Source organism: Acomys minous (assembly GCF_964271855.1).
Source record: "Acomys minous genome assembly, chromosome: 16".
Lineage (NCBI taxonomy): Eukaryota > Metazoa > Chordata > Mammalia > Rodentia > Muridae > Acomys > Acomys minous.
In genome coordinates this window covers 68488527-68505873 of record NC_140498.1, presented here as the reverse complement: position 1 = coordinate 68505873, position 17347 = coordinate 68488527, and the positions used below count along the sequence as shown (strand labels likewise).

At 53.5% G+C, this 17347-nt stretch overlaps 1 protein-coding gene across 17 annotated transcripts in view; it reads right to left on the bottom strand.

The window, feature by feature from the left end:
* Positions 1 to 12962: 12962 nt before the first annotated feature.
* The window catches only part of IQCE (IQ motif containing E), a 42501-nt gene continuing 38116 nt past the window's right edge, over positions 12963 to 17347 (bottom strand). For all 17 annotated transcript variants that reach the window (XM_084764236.1, XM_084764225.1, XM_084764235.1 and 14 more), the window contains 2 exons: positions 15506 to 15754; positions 12963 to 14948 (listed from right to left, as the gene is read on the bottom strand). In XM_084764236.1, the coding sequence (XP_084620362.1) occupies positions 14815 to 14948; positions 15506 to 15754 (383 nt within the window). In that variant the 3' untranslated portion in view covers positions 12963 to 14814. The remainder of the gene's footprint in view (positions 14949 to 15505; positions 15755 to 17347) is intronic.

The window sequence follows — 17347 nt, the reverse complement described above, 5'->3', positions numbered from 1 at the left end:
CTGGGATTACAGGCATGTGCCACCACACCTGGCTCAAGACCCTATCTTAAAATTTAAAAAATCAAAACAGAAGCCTGGTGGTGGTGGCAACATATACCTTTAGTCCCAGCATTCAAGAGGCAGGGGCAGGCAGATCTCTGACTTCAAGGCCAGCCTGGTCTACAGAACTAGTTCCAGGACAGCCAGGGCTACACAGAGAAACTCTGTTTTGAAAAACCAAAAAAAAAAAAAAAAAAAAAAAAAAGGGCTGGGTGGTAGTGGCACACGTCTTTAATTCCAGCACTCGGGAGGCAGAGGCAGGCAGATCACTGTGAGTTCGAGGCCAGCCTGGTCTACAAAGCAAGTCCAGGACAGCCAAGGACTACACAGAGAAACCCTGTCTTGGGAAAAAAAAAGAAAAAGAAAAAAGAGAAAAGGAAAACCAAAAAAGAAAAGAAATGAGAGCTAGCAATATAACTATGGTGGAACATTTATCTAGAATCTCTCGGGGGCTCAGTAGAGTTCTTGCCCAGAATCCCTTAGTGATGGGTTTGAGGTTTGCTGAATGGTAGAACGCTTGCTTAGAAAATGCAAGGCCCTAATTTAAATTCCCATTTCAATAGCACACTCGCGCACGCACGCATGCACGCACGCACGCACGAGCACATGCACACAGACACACAGACACAGACACACATGAAGGGAGGGAAGAAGGAAAGGCAGGGATGTACCCTCTTGTCCTGGTAAACATATATTCTTTGGGGGTAAGACACTCTCCCAGGCCTAGCCCCTCTCCCCATGTCAGTATGTTGGAGAACAGAACCTCAGCCTCTGCGAATCTGAGGGAAAGAAGAGGTTCCAGGGGACCTTAGATAAGGCATCCTGACTGAAAGGGGTCTCTGGGACCCTGGACTCCCATTAGACAAAAACACCCCAAAACAAACCAAAACCCCAGGGCATTTAAGCTCTCCTTGCCCCTGTGTGTGACCGAAAGCTCTATTTGACGTGGCTTTCAGCTTAGAGGATGTCACCCCCTCAAGACAGAGATGAGGGACAGGGCCCCAGGAACTTGGGAGCATACCCCCAAGTACAGCCCTCTCCTTCCTGCACAGTGCAAGCAGAGAAGGTTCTGGAAGCTGCTTGGAGCGCTGCTCTCTCGCTCACCTTACTCAGAATAAATTGTGGGGCAGGAGGTGGGGCCCTTCACTGATCATTTGGGGGGTCTTTAGGCTTTACGAGAGACATCCCTTAGTGACAGCTGCTCCTGTGGCTCCCTGTCTGTATAGCCAGCATCAGGCCTGGCGAGGGAGCAGCTTCCGTATACATCAGAGTCTGGCCTCAGCCTCCTGGATTAGTGCCTGGTCTCAGGAAAAGGGAGCCTCGTTCAAGGTCAGGGTCAAGGTCCCTCGGAGCACCCGGCGGATAAGGCCAGGCTACACCCTCCATTCTCTGGCCCTCCCTTGGTGGCCGTTCTCTGACCTTGCAGGGCCTCGTGACCAAGTCCAAAGTCCCCAGAACCAGCAGCCTCTACTCTGACAGGTCCCGCCTCTCCCCCAGGAAGAGCAGGCAGCAATGAGTGCGTTGTAAGGCCAGGTATGTATGCTTCCAAAGGTAACATCCTGGGGCTCCCTCTGACAGAGCCTAAATTACAGATGGAGAAACCGAGGCTCACTCAATTCACCTGCTATAGCTGGGCTGGCCACGTGCATCCCCATGTGGACTCTTCTGCATACCGGCCCTTTCTCCCATCGGCCAGCTGACTACGAAGCCTGAGTTCTCCTTCAGATTTCTAGGGTGGCCGGGCGTGGTGGCGCACGCCTTTAATCCCAGCACTCGGAGGCAGAGGCAGGTGGATCACTGTGAGTTCGAGACCAGCCTGGTCTACAGCAAGTCCAGGACAGCCAGGACTACAAGAGAAATCCTGTCTTGAACCACCCCTCACCCCTGCAAAAAACAAAAACAAAAACAAAACAAAAGCAAAAAAACAAAAAACAAATACAAAAACAAAAAAGAAAGAAAGAAATTAAGCAAACTCTTGCCTCTGGATCTGGACATTTTCATGCACACCTTTAATCCCAGCACCTGAAAGGCAGAGAAAATCTTAGTTTAAGGCTAGCCTGGTCTACATACTGACATGAAGTCCAGCTAGGGGTACATTGTGAAATGCTATCTCAAAAAATTTTTTTTTAAATTTAATTTTAAAAAGTTTTCAGCCAGGCGTTGGTGGCACATGCCTTTAATCCCAGCACTCAGGGAGGCAGAGGCAGGCGGATCGCTGTGAGTTTGAGGCCAGCCTGGTCTACAGAGCTAGTTCCTGGACAGCCAAGGCTATATACAAGAGTTTTACTTGTCTCAGAAAAACCAAGCAAAACAAAAAAAATGTTCTCTCATCTGAGGCTGATTCCTTGAGGTCAGGCCTCTCCCAATCTTAGCCAGCAGCCTGTCTGTCCCCACCCTGGGGACTCTTAGGGTGACTCTTGAGCTTTCATCAGCGAGGGGCTCCCTGGGGGTGTCCAGATGTCCGAAAAGGATGAATTAGAGAACGGCACTGGTTGTTGGGTCCTATAGGGTTCCGGTCCAGCTGTGAGTGTGCCAGAGGAAGAGCTCCGCAAGTTCCATTACATCTCTTTTCCCAAGTGGGCTGTTAGAGCGGTGTAGGTGAGCAGCTCGGAGGCGGGCTCCAGGTCAGGCGACACGGGGAACCTGGATTCCAACGCTAGGCTGTGCATTGGCAGGAGCTGGGTTCCGAGGCTGGGGCTGGGGTTCCGAGGCTGGGGCTGGGGTTCCGAGGCTGGGGCTGGGGTTCTGAGGCTGGAGCTGGGGTTCTGAGGCTGGGGCTGGGGTTCCGAGGCTGGGGCTGGGGTTCTAAGGCTGGGGCTGGGGTTCCGAGGCTGGGGCTGGGGTTCCGAGGCTGGGGCTGGGGTTCCGAGGCTGGAGCTGGGGTTCCGAGGCTGGAGCTGGGGTTCTGAGGCTGGGGCTGGGGTTCCGAGGCTGGGGCTGGGGTTCCGAGGCTGGGGCTGGGGTTCTGAGGCTGGGGCTGGGGTTCTGAGGCTGGGGCTGGGGTTCCGAGGCTGGAGCTGGGGTTCTGAGGCTGGGGCTGGGGTTCCGAGGCTGGGGCTGGGGTTCTGAGGCTGGGGCTGGGGTTCTGAGGCTGGGGCTGGGGTTCCGAGGCTGGAGCTGGGGTTCCGAGGCTGGGGCTGGGGTTCCGAGGCTGGGGCTGGGGTTCCGAGGCTGGAGCTGGGGTTCTGAGGCTGGGGCTGGGGTTCCGAGGCTGGGGCTGGGGTTCCGAGGCTGGAGCTGGGGTTCCGAGGCTGGGGCTGGGGTTCCGAGGCTGGAGCTGGGGTTCTGAGGCTGGGGCTGGGGTTCCGAGGCTGGGGCTGGGGTTCCGAGGCTGGGGCTGGGGTTCCGAGGCTGGGGCTGGGGTTCCGAGGCTGGGGCTGGGGTTCCGAGGCTGGAGCTGGGGTTCTGAGGCTGGGGCTGGGGTTCCGAGGCTGGGGCTGGGGTTCCGAGGCTGGAGCTGGGGTTCCGAGGCTGGGGCTGGGGTTCTGAGGCTGGGGCTGGGGTTCCGAGGCTGGGGCTGGGGTTCTGAGGCTGGGGCTGGGGTTCCGAGGCTGGAGCTGGGGTTCTGAGGCTGGGGCTGGGGTTCTGAGGCTGGGGCTGGGGTTCCGAGGCTGGAGCTGGGGTTCCGAGGCTGGGGCTGGGGTTCCGAGGCTGGGGCTGGGGTTCCGAGGCTGGAGCTGGGGTTCTGAGGCTGGGGCTGGGGTTCCGAGGCTGGGGCTGGGGTTCCGAGGCTGGAGCTGGGGTTCCGAGGCTGGGGCTGGGGTTCTGAGGCTGGAGCTGGGGTTCTGAGGCTGGGGCTGGGGTTCCGAGGCTGGGGCTGGGGTTCCGAGGCTGGAGCTGGGGTTCCGAGGCTGGAGCTGGGGTTCCGAGGCTGGGGCTGGGGTTCTGAGGCTGGGGCTGGGGTTCTGAGGCTGGAGCTGGGGTTCTGAGGCTGGGGCTGGGGTTCTGAGGCTGGGGCTGGGGTTCCGAGGCTGGAGCTGGGGTTCTGAGGCTGGGGCTGGGGTTCTGAGGCTGGGGCTGTGCACCGGTGGTGCCCCCAGTGGGAGCCTGACCAGGCAAGCGGGCCTGAGGGTCCAAGGACAGGAAAGCTTCCATTAGTGGTGCCGGGAGGGGGAAGAGCTCTCTCAAAAGCGTTAGAGTCCAGTAAAAAGAGCCACTCTCAGATGATCTTCGGTGAAATAGCGTGTGTGTGTGTGTGTGTGTGTGTGTGTGTGTGTGTGTGTGTATGTGTGTGTGTGTGTGTCTTGCCAGCCTATGTGCTCCAAGGCAGGCACTGAAAGAGGGAGGGAGCTGTCCCACTCCTGCCTGAGGTATCAGGATGAGATTTGAAATCTCAAGTTGGAGAGTTCCAGGGTCTGAACAGGCTCCACCTCACCAGTTAGTTCTCTGCTCCGTCCTCTGGCGGTGGCCCAGTGGCCCAGTGGCCCGGCACAGGGGGACAGTCAGCACTCACACTCCCCTGCCCCGTACCCCCCCCCCGCTTGTTGTCTCCCTCATTCTCCGGCCAGCACTCTCTGTTCCCACATCCTCAGGGTCTGATCCAAGCTACCCAGCAGAACACAAGGACTCCTCACAATGGCCCTGCCTTCCTTCCTGAGGCCTAGGGCCCACACTATACACGTTATGTCCGTCCACCATCTATATGTCTCCTCTTTTTTTTTTTTTGTAGTTTTTCTAGATGGGTTTCTCTGTGTAGCTGTGGCTGTCCTGGACTCACTTTGTAGACCAGGCTGGCCTTGAACTCACATTGATTCTCCTGCCTCTGCCTCCCAGATGCTGGGATTAAAGGCATGTGCCACCATGCCCAGCTCTCTTTCTCTCTCTCTCTTTCTTTCTTTCTTTTTTTTTCCTTTCTTTTTTTCAAGACAGGGTTTCTCTGTATAGCCTTGGCTGTTCTGGACTCGAATAGTAGACCAGGCTGGCCTTGAATTCACAGCAATCTGCCTGCCTCTGCCTCCCAGCTGCTGGGATTACAAGCGTGCGCCACCACGCCCGGCTCTATTCCTTTCTATGTTCCTCCCGCACCCCTATTCCTTGGAGAATGAAAGTACCGAGAGTGTAGGAACCAGGCCCGACTGTGCTGCCTGCCTGTCTTGCTGTTTCATGTCCCGTTTCTAGCAGCTTCCATGTCTGTGTTCATCTTGGTTAGCTAGTCATGTTTACTGCTCTGAGAACGCGCCCCTCCCTTCCTCGAGACTTTTCCTCCTGTGTGCAATCAGCTCTTGAGGGATTTCACCTGGGAGGAGGATTCCTGTTTTGCTGCCTATAAGAAGGCTCTTTGGAACTCTGGGGGAGAATAATAAACTGCTGCTGCGGCTGCTGCTCTCTTAGCACGAAGGACCCGCTGTGTTATTGTGTGTGTGTGTGTGTGTGTGCATGAGTTAAATCCGCAGTCCCTTGCCCTCAACTCGGTACCGCGGTGGTGCAGGCCCCACAAGTGGAGGTCTCACCGAGATCAGGGAAAGGGAGGAAGCTGACGGATCGCCCAGGGAAGCTGGCCAGCGCCTCAGGGAGGTAGGAAATGGGCGTATTGGGAATAGGTGCCACAGGTTTGTCCACGGTTTTGGTGGACTAGTGATTAAGGCGGCGGGAAAATAGGTGCCGCAGGTTCGTCCACGGTTCTGGTGGGCTAGTGATTAAGGCACCGGGAAAATGGGTGCTGTGGGTTCGTCCACGGTTTTGGTGGATCAAGCATTGAGATTGTTAGAGGATCAAGGCACCAGGATTAAGCATGAGAATGTTAAAGATTTTATAAAACAATAGAATTGAGTAGCCTTGGTTTATGATATCGGGAGAGCTAAATACCCAAGATTGGGATCAGGTGAAGTCTGATCTCCAGAGGACTTTACGAAATGAAGGGTCCAACAGTGTTCCTATCGCTACCTTTTCATTATGGCGTCTCGTTAGAGATGCGCTTAGGAGCGAGGACGAGAAAATAAGAGAGCAGCTAGGAAGTTTGGAACTTGCCCTAAATGAAGTGCAGGAGGAGCAATCTGTAAAATCCTTGGCCCCGTCTGAGATTGCCTCTGATATATCTTCTTCTAATTCTGAGGAGGAAGGGGCAACTTTAACCTCTGAGATACGGGCCCTAAAGAAGTTGTTGAGGGAGTGTAAGATTGAAGGAAAAGAAACTAGAGGAGAGCGGCCCCGGCATATAACCCAGATTATCAAAGTCAATTATCTTTGGCAAAGCCTTCTGCTCCCTCTTGGGGAGTTGTCTTTCCAGCAGTTGAAGTGCCTCACCCAACTAACCCAGGGCAAACGCAGAGGCAGCATGAAGCCCTCCAGTTTAAAGACATGAAACAGCAAGACAGGCAGGCAGCCCAGTCGGGCCTGGTTCCTACACGAGAGGTTGACTGTAGTGGGTCATATGGCTCGGAGAAGTGAGTAGAACTCACTGGGTGTTAGAATAGCTCAGAGACAGAGAGCCAAAGACAGACAGAGACAGCCATACACAACACAAATATGAAAATGTAACACACCAGACAGAACACCTGACATACACTGCTTACCAATGTTAGGCAGATGACACACGGAGAAAGCATTGTCCAAAGGACAGGCGAAATCTCGGCATAAGCTGTGCACTAAGGGACCTTGAACGGCACCGCACCCTGCGAGAATTGACAGCTGGCACGGGCAGGAGGCAGACAGTCCCCTCCAGCAATCTTTTCCTTAGTTTGATGGAAGGAAACTCAAATGGTGCAAGTGGCAATTCATACTCCAGTGAAATGTTTTTTTGTGTGTGTGCAGTGTTCATCTGCCTATTCTCCATTCTTTTTTTTTTAAAAAACATTTTATTTAATTTTAATTTATGTGCATCGGTGTAGGGGGTGTCAGATCTTGGAGCTGCAGACAGTTGTGAGCTGCCATGTGGGTGCTGGGAATTGAACTCAGGACCTCTGGAAGAGCAGGCAGTGCTCTTAACCACTGAGCCATCTCTCCAGCCCCGTACTCTCCATTCTTTTCCATCCAGTCATTAATCGAACGTATTGTCGTCCACCTATTTGCCCATCCCTCTATCAGAATGCCACCTACCCTTCCACAGGCCTATCCACCCATCTGTACATGGACCCATCCATCATCTATGCTGTCTGTTAGCCAATGCCATCCACCCACCCATCCGTCATCCATAGTTATCCATCTCTGGTCACAGATGCTCCATCCCTCCCTCTTGCACGCACCCATACATAAAGGAAGACGGTGTCTGTAATTATATTCAGGAAATACCAACAGTATTTCAATTGAAAGATATTTAATTTTTATGTGAGTTTCATCTGCATGTGTGTCTGTGCACTACATGCATGCCCAGTGCCTGCAGGGGGCGGGCAGCAGCTAGAGTTACAGACTGTTGTGAGCAACCATGTGGGGTGCTAGGAATGGAACCCAGGTCGTCTGGCAGAGCAGCCGGTGCTCTTAGCCACCGAGGCATCTCTCCGATTCCCCAGGGAGAGGAGGTGCCTTACTTGAGACCTTCCAAGGTGTCCCACAGCATACAGTGGCTGGCTAGCTACCTACTCTCTATCTCTCGGCATCTTGGGAAGGTGGAAGAGCAGAGCCTGGCAACAGAGATGGCCGACATGTCTGCAGTGCCAAGCAACAGCAGGTGAATGTGGACCAGAACTCAGCCTTCATTGCGGTTCGGGACAGACTGGCTATCATTGTGCACCGGGTTTTAAAAGCCACTCAGAACTTGCAGCCAGAACTTGTGATGGGTTGCGAACAGAAGCCACAGCCACCTCTGTGGGCGGTCCCGAGACAGGAGGTCCTGACTACACCGTAACCACCCCCCCACCCCCCACCCCCCGCAACAGAGGTGTTTGCTTTTTTGGGGGGTGGGGTGGAGTGGGGGAGACAGGGTTCTTATTATGTAGGCCAGGTTGGACTTCTTCCTCCTATATTTAAACTTTATTGAGAATGTACATCGTGTACTGACTAGACCCGCCCTCCACTCTCCCCTCCCCGCTCCCAGATCCCCTCACCAGGTTGCCCTCCCAGTTTCACGTGCTCTTCCTTTTCGTTCTAACCCACTGAGTCCAGTTACGGCTGCCCTTGTGTGCATGGGTGTGAAGCCACCCACTGGGTGGGAGCAGGGATTGGGAAGGTGCGGGGAGGTGGCATGTTCCTCAAGAAAACTCTCCTCAAGCAGCCAGGCTGTAATAAATAATAATATTATTATTTTTTATTTTTTTTTATTTTATTTTATTTTATTTTATTTTATTTTATTTTATTTTATTTTATTTTGAGACAGGGTTTCTCTGTGTAGCCTTGGCTGTCCTGGACTCACTTTGTAGACCAGGCTGGCCTCGAACTCACAGCGATCCACCTGCCTCTGCCTCCCGAGTGCTGGGATTAAAGGCGCGCGCCACCACCGCCTGGCCAGGCTGTAATTCTTGTTTCTTCTGCTTCAGCCTCCCAGGTGCTGGCACTGTAGACCACCATATCTAGCTTTCTGTGTTTCTGTGAGGTTTTGTTGTGGTTTTTTTGTTTTTGACACAAAAGGTTTCCTTATATAACCCTGGCTGTTCTGGAACTCCCTCTGTAGATGAGGCAGGCCTCGAACTCAGAGATCTGCCTGCCTCTACATCCTGGGTGCTGGGATTAAAGTGTGTGCCACCACTGCCTGGAGTTTGTTTTTAAAACAACAACAACAACAAAACAAAGGAACCTGAGCTATATTTGCACCTGGGCATTTGTGTACATGTGTGTGTGTGCATGCATGTGCATGTGGAAGCCAGAGGTCGACTTCACCATCCACCTTGTTTTTTTGAGACAGGGTCTCTCACTAGCCTGGAGCTGGCCAAGTGAGTGAGGCTGGTTGGTCATTAAGCCTCAGGGATCTGCCTGTCTCCGCCTCCCTGGCACTGGGGTTGCCAGTGTGTGCCACTCAGCTTTCTTCGTTGTTTTGGTTTTGGAGACAGGGTCTTACTATGTAGCCCTGGCTGTCCTGGTCTCAAAATGACAGAGATCCGCTTCCCTCCACCTTTCAAGTACTGGAATTAAAGGGATGGTCCACCATTCCTGGCTAGCTGTTGTTGTTGTTGTTGTTGTTTTTAGTGTTCATTGGTGGTTTGCCTGCAAGCATGTCTGTGTGAGGGTGTCAGATTCTGGAGTTACAGTTGTCAGCTGCCATGTGGGTGCTGGCATTTGAACTTCAGTCCTCTGGAAGAACAGTCAATGCTCTTAACCACTGAGCAACCATCTCTCCAGCCCAGATTTTGTTTTTTGTTTTTTTCTAATGTACATTCCTAGGAATTGAAGTCACGTCCTCCTGCTTGCTTGGCTAACCACCTACTGGGGCACATCCTCAGCCGGCATGTGTTTTTTTTTTGCATACATGTTTGTGCATGTGTATTCTTGTTGAGTATGCTATGGTTTTATGACCATGTGCCCATTTGTGCACATACATACATGTTGCACACGCCATGCGCATGCATGTATTCACATGGAGGTTTATACATCTGTACATTCCTGGGTGTTGCAAGTGTCTTGTGTGTGTGCCCATGGCAGGACAGCCTCTTCAGGATGGGAGTTTTGCCCTGGAGCCTGTGGGGAGAGCTGCTTGGGTCTCCCCTGGAGGTGTTTGTGCGGTTGTACAGTTCCTCACAGGACCTGACAGGTGTGGGAGTGTTTTAGAGGGAGGGGAAAACTAACAGGTGACCTCAGGATCTGGCTTTCGGTGCCATTCATAGGATCAGGAGCAGCAGGATTGGGGCCTAGCCTGAGCTGGATTGGAGTACTGTATGTGTTGAGGCCCCCCCAGATATCCAAGGGGCAGAGCCTGTGAGCACCTCCCTTAACAGAGGAAAGAGTTGCGCGGAGGGCTAGAGGAAACTGTGGGAGGGGAGTGATGAGGCAGATCCAGGTGGGTCAGCAGCTCTGGCTCCTCAGCCGGCCTGGTCCAAGGGAAGTAGCAGCTATGCCCAAGGAGTGGGCGGATGGGGCACTGGCAGCGAACAGCCTTTCTCACGTATTATGTCAGCGGTGCCCCCCCCCCCCCCCCGCCCACGCCACAGCCTCTCTGCTTTCATCTCTTAGAAGCCGGGCCTGGGAAGAGAGGGGCCGAGAGGAAGAAAGCCCCAGGCTGGGTCCCATGAATGGCCCCCCAGGAGCCCTGGCATACACACTGGACTGTTCTTTGAATCCTGGCTGTTCTGGGCTTAATTAACGAGGAGCTCAGGGGCAACCCATTCTCCTTATTCACAGAGAGCCCCAGCACCATGGAAACCTCTTCCAGGGTCCGCAGGCAGGCACCGTCCTAATGGGGCCGTCCCTCCAGCTGTAACTGGGTCCAGCTTGAAGGAAGCCATTGGAAGGCACCCTAGCCGCAGGCCGTTTGTGGGTGCCTGTGCAGACAGGCCAGCCTGCCCTCACCTTCATCATTCATATTCGGAACCCGACAGTGCTGCCAAAAGGAATGAGGCATTTAAAAAAAATTTTTTTTTTCCTCATTCCTTGAGGACTTGGGGAAATGGCGTATTTAAAACGGTCCCCCGGCCAGACATGGAGTCTGTCTCCCCAGGCGTTAAGAAAGTATGTGTGAGCCAGGCCTGGCGGTGCAAGCTTCTATTCCTAGCTCCTTGGGATGTTGAGGGAAGACCTCACATTCAAGGTATGTCTAAGCTACAGGCTGAGTTCAAGGCCAGCCTGGATGACATTTCACGTTGTGCCTTGATTTTTTGTTTTTCCCATTAAAAAACTGGGCAGGGGCGGGTGTGGTGGTGCACATCTTTAATCCCAGCACACGGGAGCAGAGGCAGGCAGATTGCTGTGAATTCGAGGCCAGCCTGGTCTACAAAGTGAGTCCAGGACAGCCAAGCCTAACACAAAGAAACCCTGGCTCGAAAAAACAAAACAAAAAACCAAAAAAACCCCAACCAAAAACTAAAAAACTGAGGAGCTGCTGGGTGCAGTGGTGCACACATGTAATCCCTGCACTCAGGGAGGCAGAGGCAGCTGAGTTCAAGGCCAGCTTGGTCTACAAAGCAAGTTCAGGACAGCCAAGGCTACACAGAGACCCTGTCTGAAAAGCAGAAAAAAAAAAAGAAAAAAAAAGAATTGGGGAGTGACAGTGACAGTTTTGTCCCTCACATTAACAGATGCCAGGCCTGCACTAGACAGGCTAGTCAGTTACAGCAAAGCTGCTGTACGCAGCCCTCGGCCCCCACCCTGTGACCCTAGGGAGGTGGGAACCTCAAGGGTCAGCCTGGGTCCATCTCAGCTGTGTTTGCCAAGTCTCCGAGCCACGTGGGAACGTATACTGCTTCCCCCTCCAAGGAGGAATTTGCAATTAGTTTGACCAGGATATAATGGAATTTTTATTTAGATCTCAAAGGTTAAGAGAGCTTTCCTGGGAAGGTATTTATAGCTTGAAAGACATCTGTTCTGCTGTTATCTTCGTTCTTTTCTAATGTTCGGTCTCTTCACAAAGGGGGCTCTGAGTCTGTGAGACTGAAGGCACAGGCCTCACCCCCCTCATCAGGAGACAAAAATAGACATTTATCAGACGGAAAAGAGCCAGAACCTGCGGGCTGGGTCATTCAGCCCGTCCTTCCTTGGTGCCCAAATAAATGGCCCTACAAAAGGCTCCCAACGTACTGTGGGGCTTTATACAAACACCAGGCACACAGTCCTGGCTGTTGAGTTCTGGTCACCCATCAGGAGGCCTGTAGGGACTGCGGTCCTGGCTCCCAATGCGGTATGCATTAAGACTGCACTGTAGGGGCTGGAGGTGTGGCTCGGTGGTAGACCCCTTGCCTAGCATACACAAGGACCCAGTGCCGTACAGGAGCCCGCTCTGGAGTCTGAGTCCGCCCCCCACCCACACACAGCTCATTGCTGCCTCTTTTGCTGGTTTGGGGGGAAGCCTGGCTTCTACCAGCCCCCTCTCTGCACTGCTCGGCTGCATCTGCTGGGCGGAGGTGAATCAAGGGCACCAAGGGCTGTGGGGTTTCCTGGATTTTGCTTTTTCACCAGGATGGCATCTTCAGCCTTTTGAGGGAAGAGGAACAGCAGCATCCCATAGGGTCCCTGTGACACGGTGTCTCAAGGCCAGGTGGCATCTGCAGAGATGTGCAAGGTCTCCCACAAGTACCCCCGGTTTCATCTCTCCACAGGTCAACTGCAGTAGTGGCGTGTGTGTGTGTGTGTGTGTGTGTGTGTGTGTGTGAGATCAGCCAGCTGTCTACTGTCCAGGGGGTGGAGTCACAGTCTACCTTTTCGTGTTAGTGCTTGCACAAAGAAAGCATGGATTCTTTTAAAGATGAACCACCTACCAACCTACATGGGAATCTCACGGCTGCTGTTTAAGCTCACGGTGGTGTGGAGGTGTTGCCGTGAAAATCAAGGCAGAGTGACGGCACTTACCGGTCTCAAGTGCACATACCTGGGCTCGCTTTGGTCCTGAGGTCTGAGGTCCCTTCCTTCTGGAAAGGTCTCTACTCCTACTCTCTCCCAGGGATGAATTTTACTGCTTCCTACAGCCCCACTTACAGTCCACAGACCACAGCTAGCAGGGTTCCAGACCCATCACACGCCCAGAAGGCTTGGCCCAGCCCACAGCCCCTGGTGACTGGCTTTCACCTCACCCCTCCCACAGTCCTTATAGTTTTGATGTTGCCAATGGCCCTGGCTGGCCAGCCAGGTGTTGGGGGGTAGGGGTGGGGGAAGGCTTGCACCTATAAAGCCAAGCCAAGCACAAAAAAAATCTGTCTTATGGATCAGCCGAAGTTCAAAGCTGAACTGGTTGGCGGAACTCCCAGTTCCCACATCCACTCCTGGAGAACCCAGGGGGGTGGGGGGATTCTCTGTACTGCCCCTAGACCCTAGATGGCCTCCTCCCCCAACCTAGATGCAGAGAAATGGGCAGTCTGCACTAGCAACATGGTGTGGGGTGGGGAGCACAGGACACAGGCAAAGGCAGAGGCTTTAGGCACTGTCATTTACTGAGGCAGCTTTGAGACAGGATTAGTGGCTGCACCAAAGAACAGAAGTTTTTACAGCTTTCCTGTTTTCGGTGGGGGTAGGGGGAGCTCATGTTCTCAAACAGCTTAAGGGCAGGGGGCAGATCTTGACCTCACTGCTCTGGCCAGGCTGGGTGCACAGGTTGGCCTGGAGATATGCACACCCTGCCCTGCAGCTGGGGTGACATCTTGCATAGCCCCTTTTCTGAGGTAGGGCAGCTCAAGATGGAGAGCCCCTTCATCACCCAAACTCGTGACTGCTCCTTCTCAGAACACTCAAAACACAAATGGCTCCTGTTAGATAAGAGGGGACAGAGGAGCTACATGCGGTGCCCTGGCCCCCCAGGAAGGTACAGGCACACAAGGGCCACTTGTAGCCACTATTTTGTGCCTTAGTGGGTAGAGCCAATCACAAGGAACACACCCAGGTTGTGACAGGGAGGCAGATCTACAGAGGGCTCTAGTCAGCTGCCATGTTGGTAAAATTACCACCAGTGCCCAGGCAAGTAAACTAACTTGTCAGGCAGCCTACAGGCCAATTAAGACGGCCAGGGTCCTGGCAGAGTTGGTTTATGCCCCCTGGTGGAGAGAAGGGGTAGGGCAGCTGTACCTGGTCCCATCACAGTATTAGGGTCATTTAGCCCTTCCTGGGGCAGGACGCCAAAGCTGGCCTTCCTCTTCCTGGCCTGACCGGCCAAGCCTAACTACTTGCTGAGCTTCCTGTGCCCAGCATGCTATATGCAGCGTCAGGCAAGTGTTCTGTGGAGGTGGGTGTCATGAGTTAAAATGGTCCCTAAAAGCAAACCTCTTGGCTCTCCCCACTGGTCTAGACCAAGAAAGAACCTTCTAACATTAGTTTTTTTTTTTTTTTCTGAGACAAGAGCCTATGGGGTCAGGAAGTAGTGAGACCACCAGCAGCCAGTCCCACAGGCACTCTGGAGAGGACACTTGGGCAATAGACCCAAAGTCCCTCATTCTTACCCACTGATCGTGGCTAATTTCACAGACAGGGGACCAACACTTCAAGCTGCTGGAGGATGAGTGGGCCAGGTGACACTGGTGGTCCGCAGGTGCCTCTGCACACCCAGTGGCAGGGCCATATTAGAAATTGTCCTTCCCCGAGACTTATCTCCTCTGGGATGACGGGCTGTCTCCTGGCCCTACTCTCTGCTGGTACACAGGGTGACCTGTGGAATCTGTCCCCTGGCTGCCTCTCGGTGGCAGCTGTACCACTCTGTGTGAGATTGCCTGGTACTCTCCCAGGGGGGTGATGGAGGTGGTGGGGTATAAGGGGGGGGAGGGGAGGGGGATAAGGAGCTTAAGGAGCCCATGGGACAGGGGCTCAGTTGTGGACCCTGATGACCATAGCTTCTTGCTGGCTCTGGTATGACTGCATTTGGCTGTAGGGACAGGAGACTTAGCTGTGTCACCTGTTAAGGCACTGAGCAGCACAGGATGAGGAAGGAAGGCTGGGCCCCCCAAGATCAAGAGCAAGTTGCAGTTTCCAAGAGTTCTCATCTTTGCAGGGCTCCAGCCTGCCGCCTGCTTTGGGGTGGACGTATCTATGGGCACTGGGACCGTACAGGCTGCAGCCAGGGATAGAAGAGGGAGGTGGTCACCCACCCTCCCCAGAGAGTGGCATAGAGCCACCAGGATCCCTCAAAGGCACAGGCACAACACGTTACGAAAACCGATGGCTGAGGTGTTCCCTAGGCAGGACTCTTTCCCTAGCAAGATAGGTCATCTTCTCAAAGTCTGTCAGCGAGTCCTCTAACTTGGCCTACAGCCACCTCACCTGGAGGCAATGACTAGGGACCTAGAATGGGGAGGGGCTTTTCTTCCTGGGCAGAAATGGTGAAAAGATAATGTCATCGGAGTCATCAGAGTCATCGGAGCAGTTGTCCTCTTCAGGTGGTGGTGACTCGGGCTCCAGTCCTTGGGGAGAGAGCTCTGTTGAAATTAATCAGAGAGGGCAGTCAGCCACCTGGAGACAGTGACAGGGCTTTTGGGTTTTTTTTTTTTTTTGTTGTTGTTTTTGTTTTGTTTTGTTTTGGGTTTTCCAAGACAGGGTTTCTCAGCGACAGGGTGTAGACAGGCTGTGAGCTGCACATAGGGCCATCATCAGTTCCTGAAGCCCCACCCACACAGCCAAGGGCCCACCAGCACACCACTGTGTGGCCTCTGGTTAGTCCCTTCTCTTGTGACAGTCCGGCAGCTGCTGACATTCAAACACTTGGCAAGCTGGGCATGGTGGTGCACCCCTGTAATGCCAGCACTTGGGAGGCCAAAGGACAAGGGACAAGGATGACAAATTCGAGGCTTGCCGGGCCACCCATCGAGTTTAAGGCCAGCCTGGACTACAGAGCAAGCTTAGCTCAGGAAACAAAAAACATGCAGAAGGAATCAGAGCCACTGTGCATAAGCAGGTCCTTGGATGATCCCCTCCCCCACACCCGTGGTACCTGCCCTGTCTGGTGGGGAGCGGAGATGAGGCACAAGGGACGTACCTAGGGACAGTCTTGTACTTCCGGTGCTGATGCTCCTTTCCTCGCACACACCTGAACACGTCACATCCTTCACACTGGACAGAGACACAGCCTCCAGACTGGATGGGGATGGGCAGTCCCAATGGCCACCTTGGGCGGAGGCCGAGGTGGTCTCTTGGGGGACTGAGGGTGGTGGTGAGGAGGGGGCAGGTTCAGCTTCAGAGGGCTCCCTCAGCTCCTCCTTGGCAGAGAGCCCCACTGTTGTTGCTCCTAAAGATGAGGGGGAAATGGCAAGTTATCGATGAGATTTAAAAAGAAGATTCCAACCCAACCATCAAACAGATGCTATGGCTGCCCCCCACCTCACCTTCACAGCTCCCCCCACAGTTTAGATACACTGCAACCTCAGGAAGCAATGCCTGCTACTAACCTTATTTCCTTTTATTCTATTTCATGATCTCTCTGTGTGTAGGCATCTATCTGTGTACCATGGTGCCGATGCAGAGGTGCAAGGACCACCTCGGGTGGGGGTCCTCACCTTCCATCTTGTCTGCAGCAGGGTTTCTGTGGCTCGATGCTGCATCTCCCCTCCTCCATGTCCTCACAGGAGAGTTCTGGGTTTACGCCCCCAATGTGCCTTGCTTTACACAGTGCTGTGGACAGGTCCTCATGTGCAACAAGCGCCTCACCCACTGACACTTGCCCTGAATCTCTTTCCATAACCGTTTGTGTTTTGGTTTGGTTTTGAGATAGGGTCTTGCTATGTAGCCCTGGTGAGCCTTAAGTTACGATTTTCTGCCTCAGCTTCTGGAATCCTGCAATTTTAGCTTGTGGCACTAGGCTTTATTGTTTATTTTCCTTTTCTTCCTCCTTCCTTCTTCTGCTCTCTCTCCTCTTTCCTCTTTCTCGTTCTCATGTCCTCTTCTTCCCTCCCCTCCACTATACTTAAAAAAAAAAAAAAAGAAAACTGCTGGGCGTGGTGGCGCACGCCATTAATCCCAGCACTCGAGAGACAGAGGCAGGCGCATTGCTGTGAGTTCGAGGCCAGCCTGGTCTACAAAGCGAGTCCAGGACAGCTGGTGTGTGCCACTGCTCCCAGGCTGCATTCGGTTTTCTTTAAAAGCACAAGCAGGGGCTGCATGCGGCTCTTATGCCTGTAATGCCTGTTACGCCTTGGGAGGGACGGACAAGGAAGACTGTCAGCTAAGGGCTGCCCTGGGCCATGGAGTGAGATCCTGTCACAACAACAAACCAACCAATGAACATCTCAACACTGTCGGCTCAGACCAGGGCATCACTTGTTCTTCTCACATGAATGCGCACCCCGGGGTCAGTGCCTGCTGGGCAGTGGCTACGTCTGGGCCAGTCTATACAGGTGATGGATCTGCCATTTTAAAATTCCAATTGACAAGAGGAGGAAAGGGCAGCATAAACAGAAAGCCTGACCAAATAATTTAAAGGTCAGCAGACAGCGGACCTGGTGAGCTCAGCACAGATGGCTTTGTGGAAGAACAGTCTAGAGCCTTTGGGGGCCTGCCTAGGGGCCGGCAGGCTGGCGGTGGCTTTGGGGTTCTGTTGTCTGTGTGCCTGCCTTCTCTAAAATCTGAAGGCTTCTGTCTTGGCTCACTGCACTGTGCAGGCAAGGATTTGGAGACAACAGCAAAGCTCACAGTTTTAGAACTCCGGCACAGCTTGGAAAGTGACAGCTGAAGTGGATGTGAGTCAAATGTGACAACAGGTTAAGCCTGGTGTGGCAGGAGGTTCCCCTAAATAGGCTGCTGTGGGGCCCCTGGGACCTGAAGGGGAGTGATTGATCCAGTCAAAACCAGCTAAGGGTTGGGAATATGGCTCAGCTGTACAGTA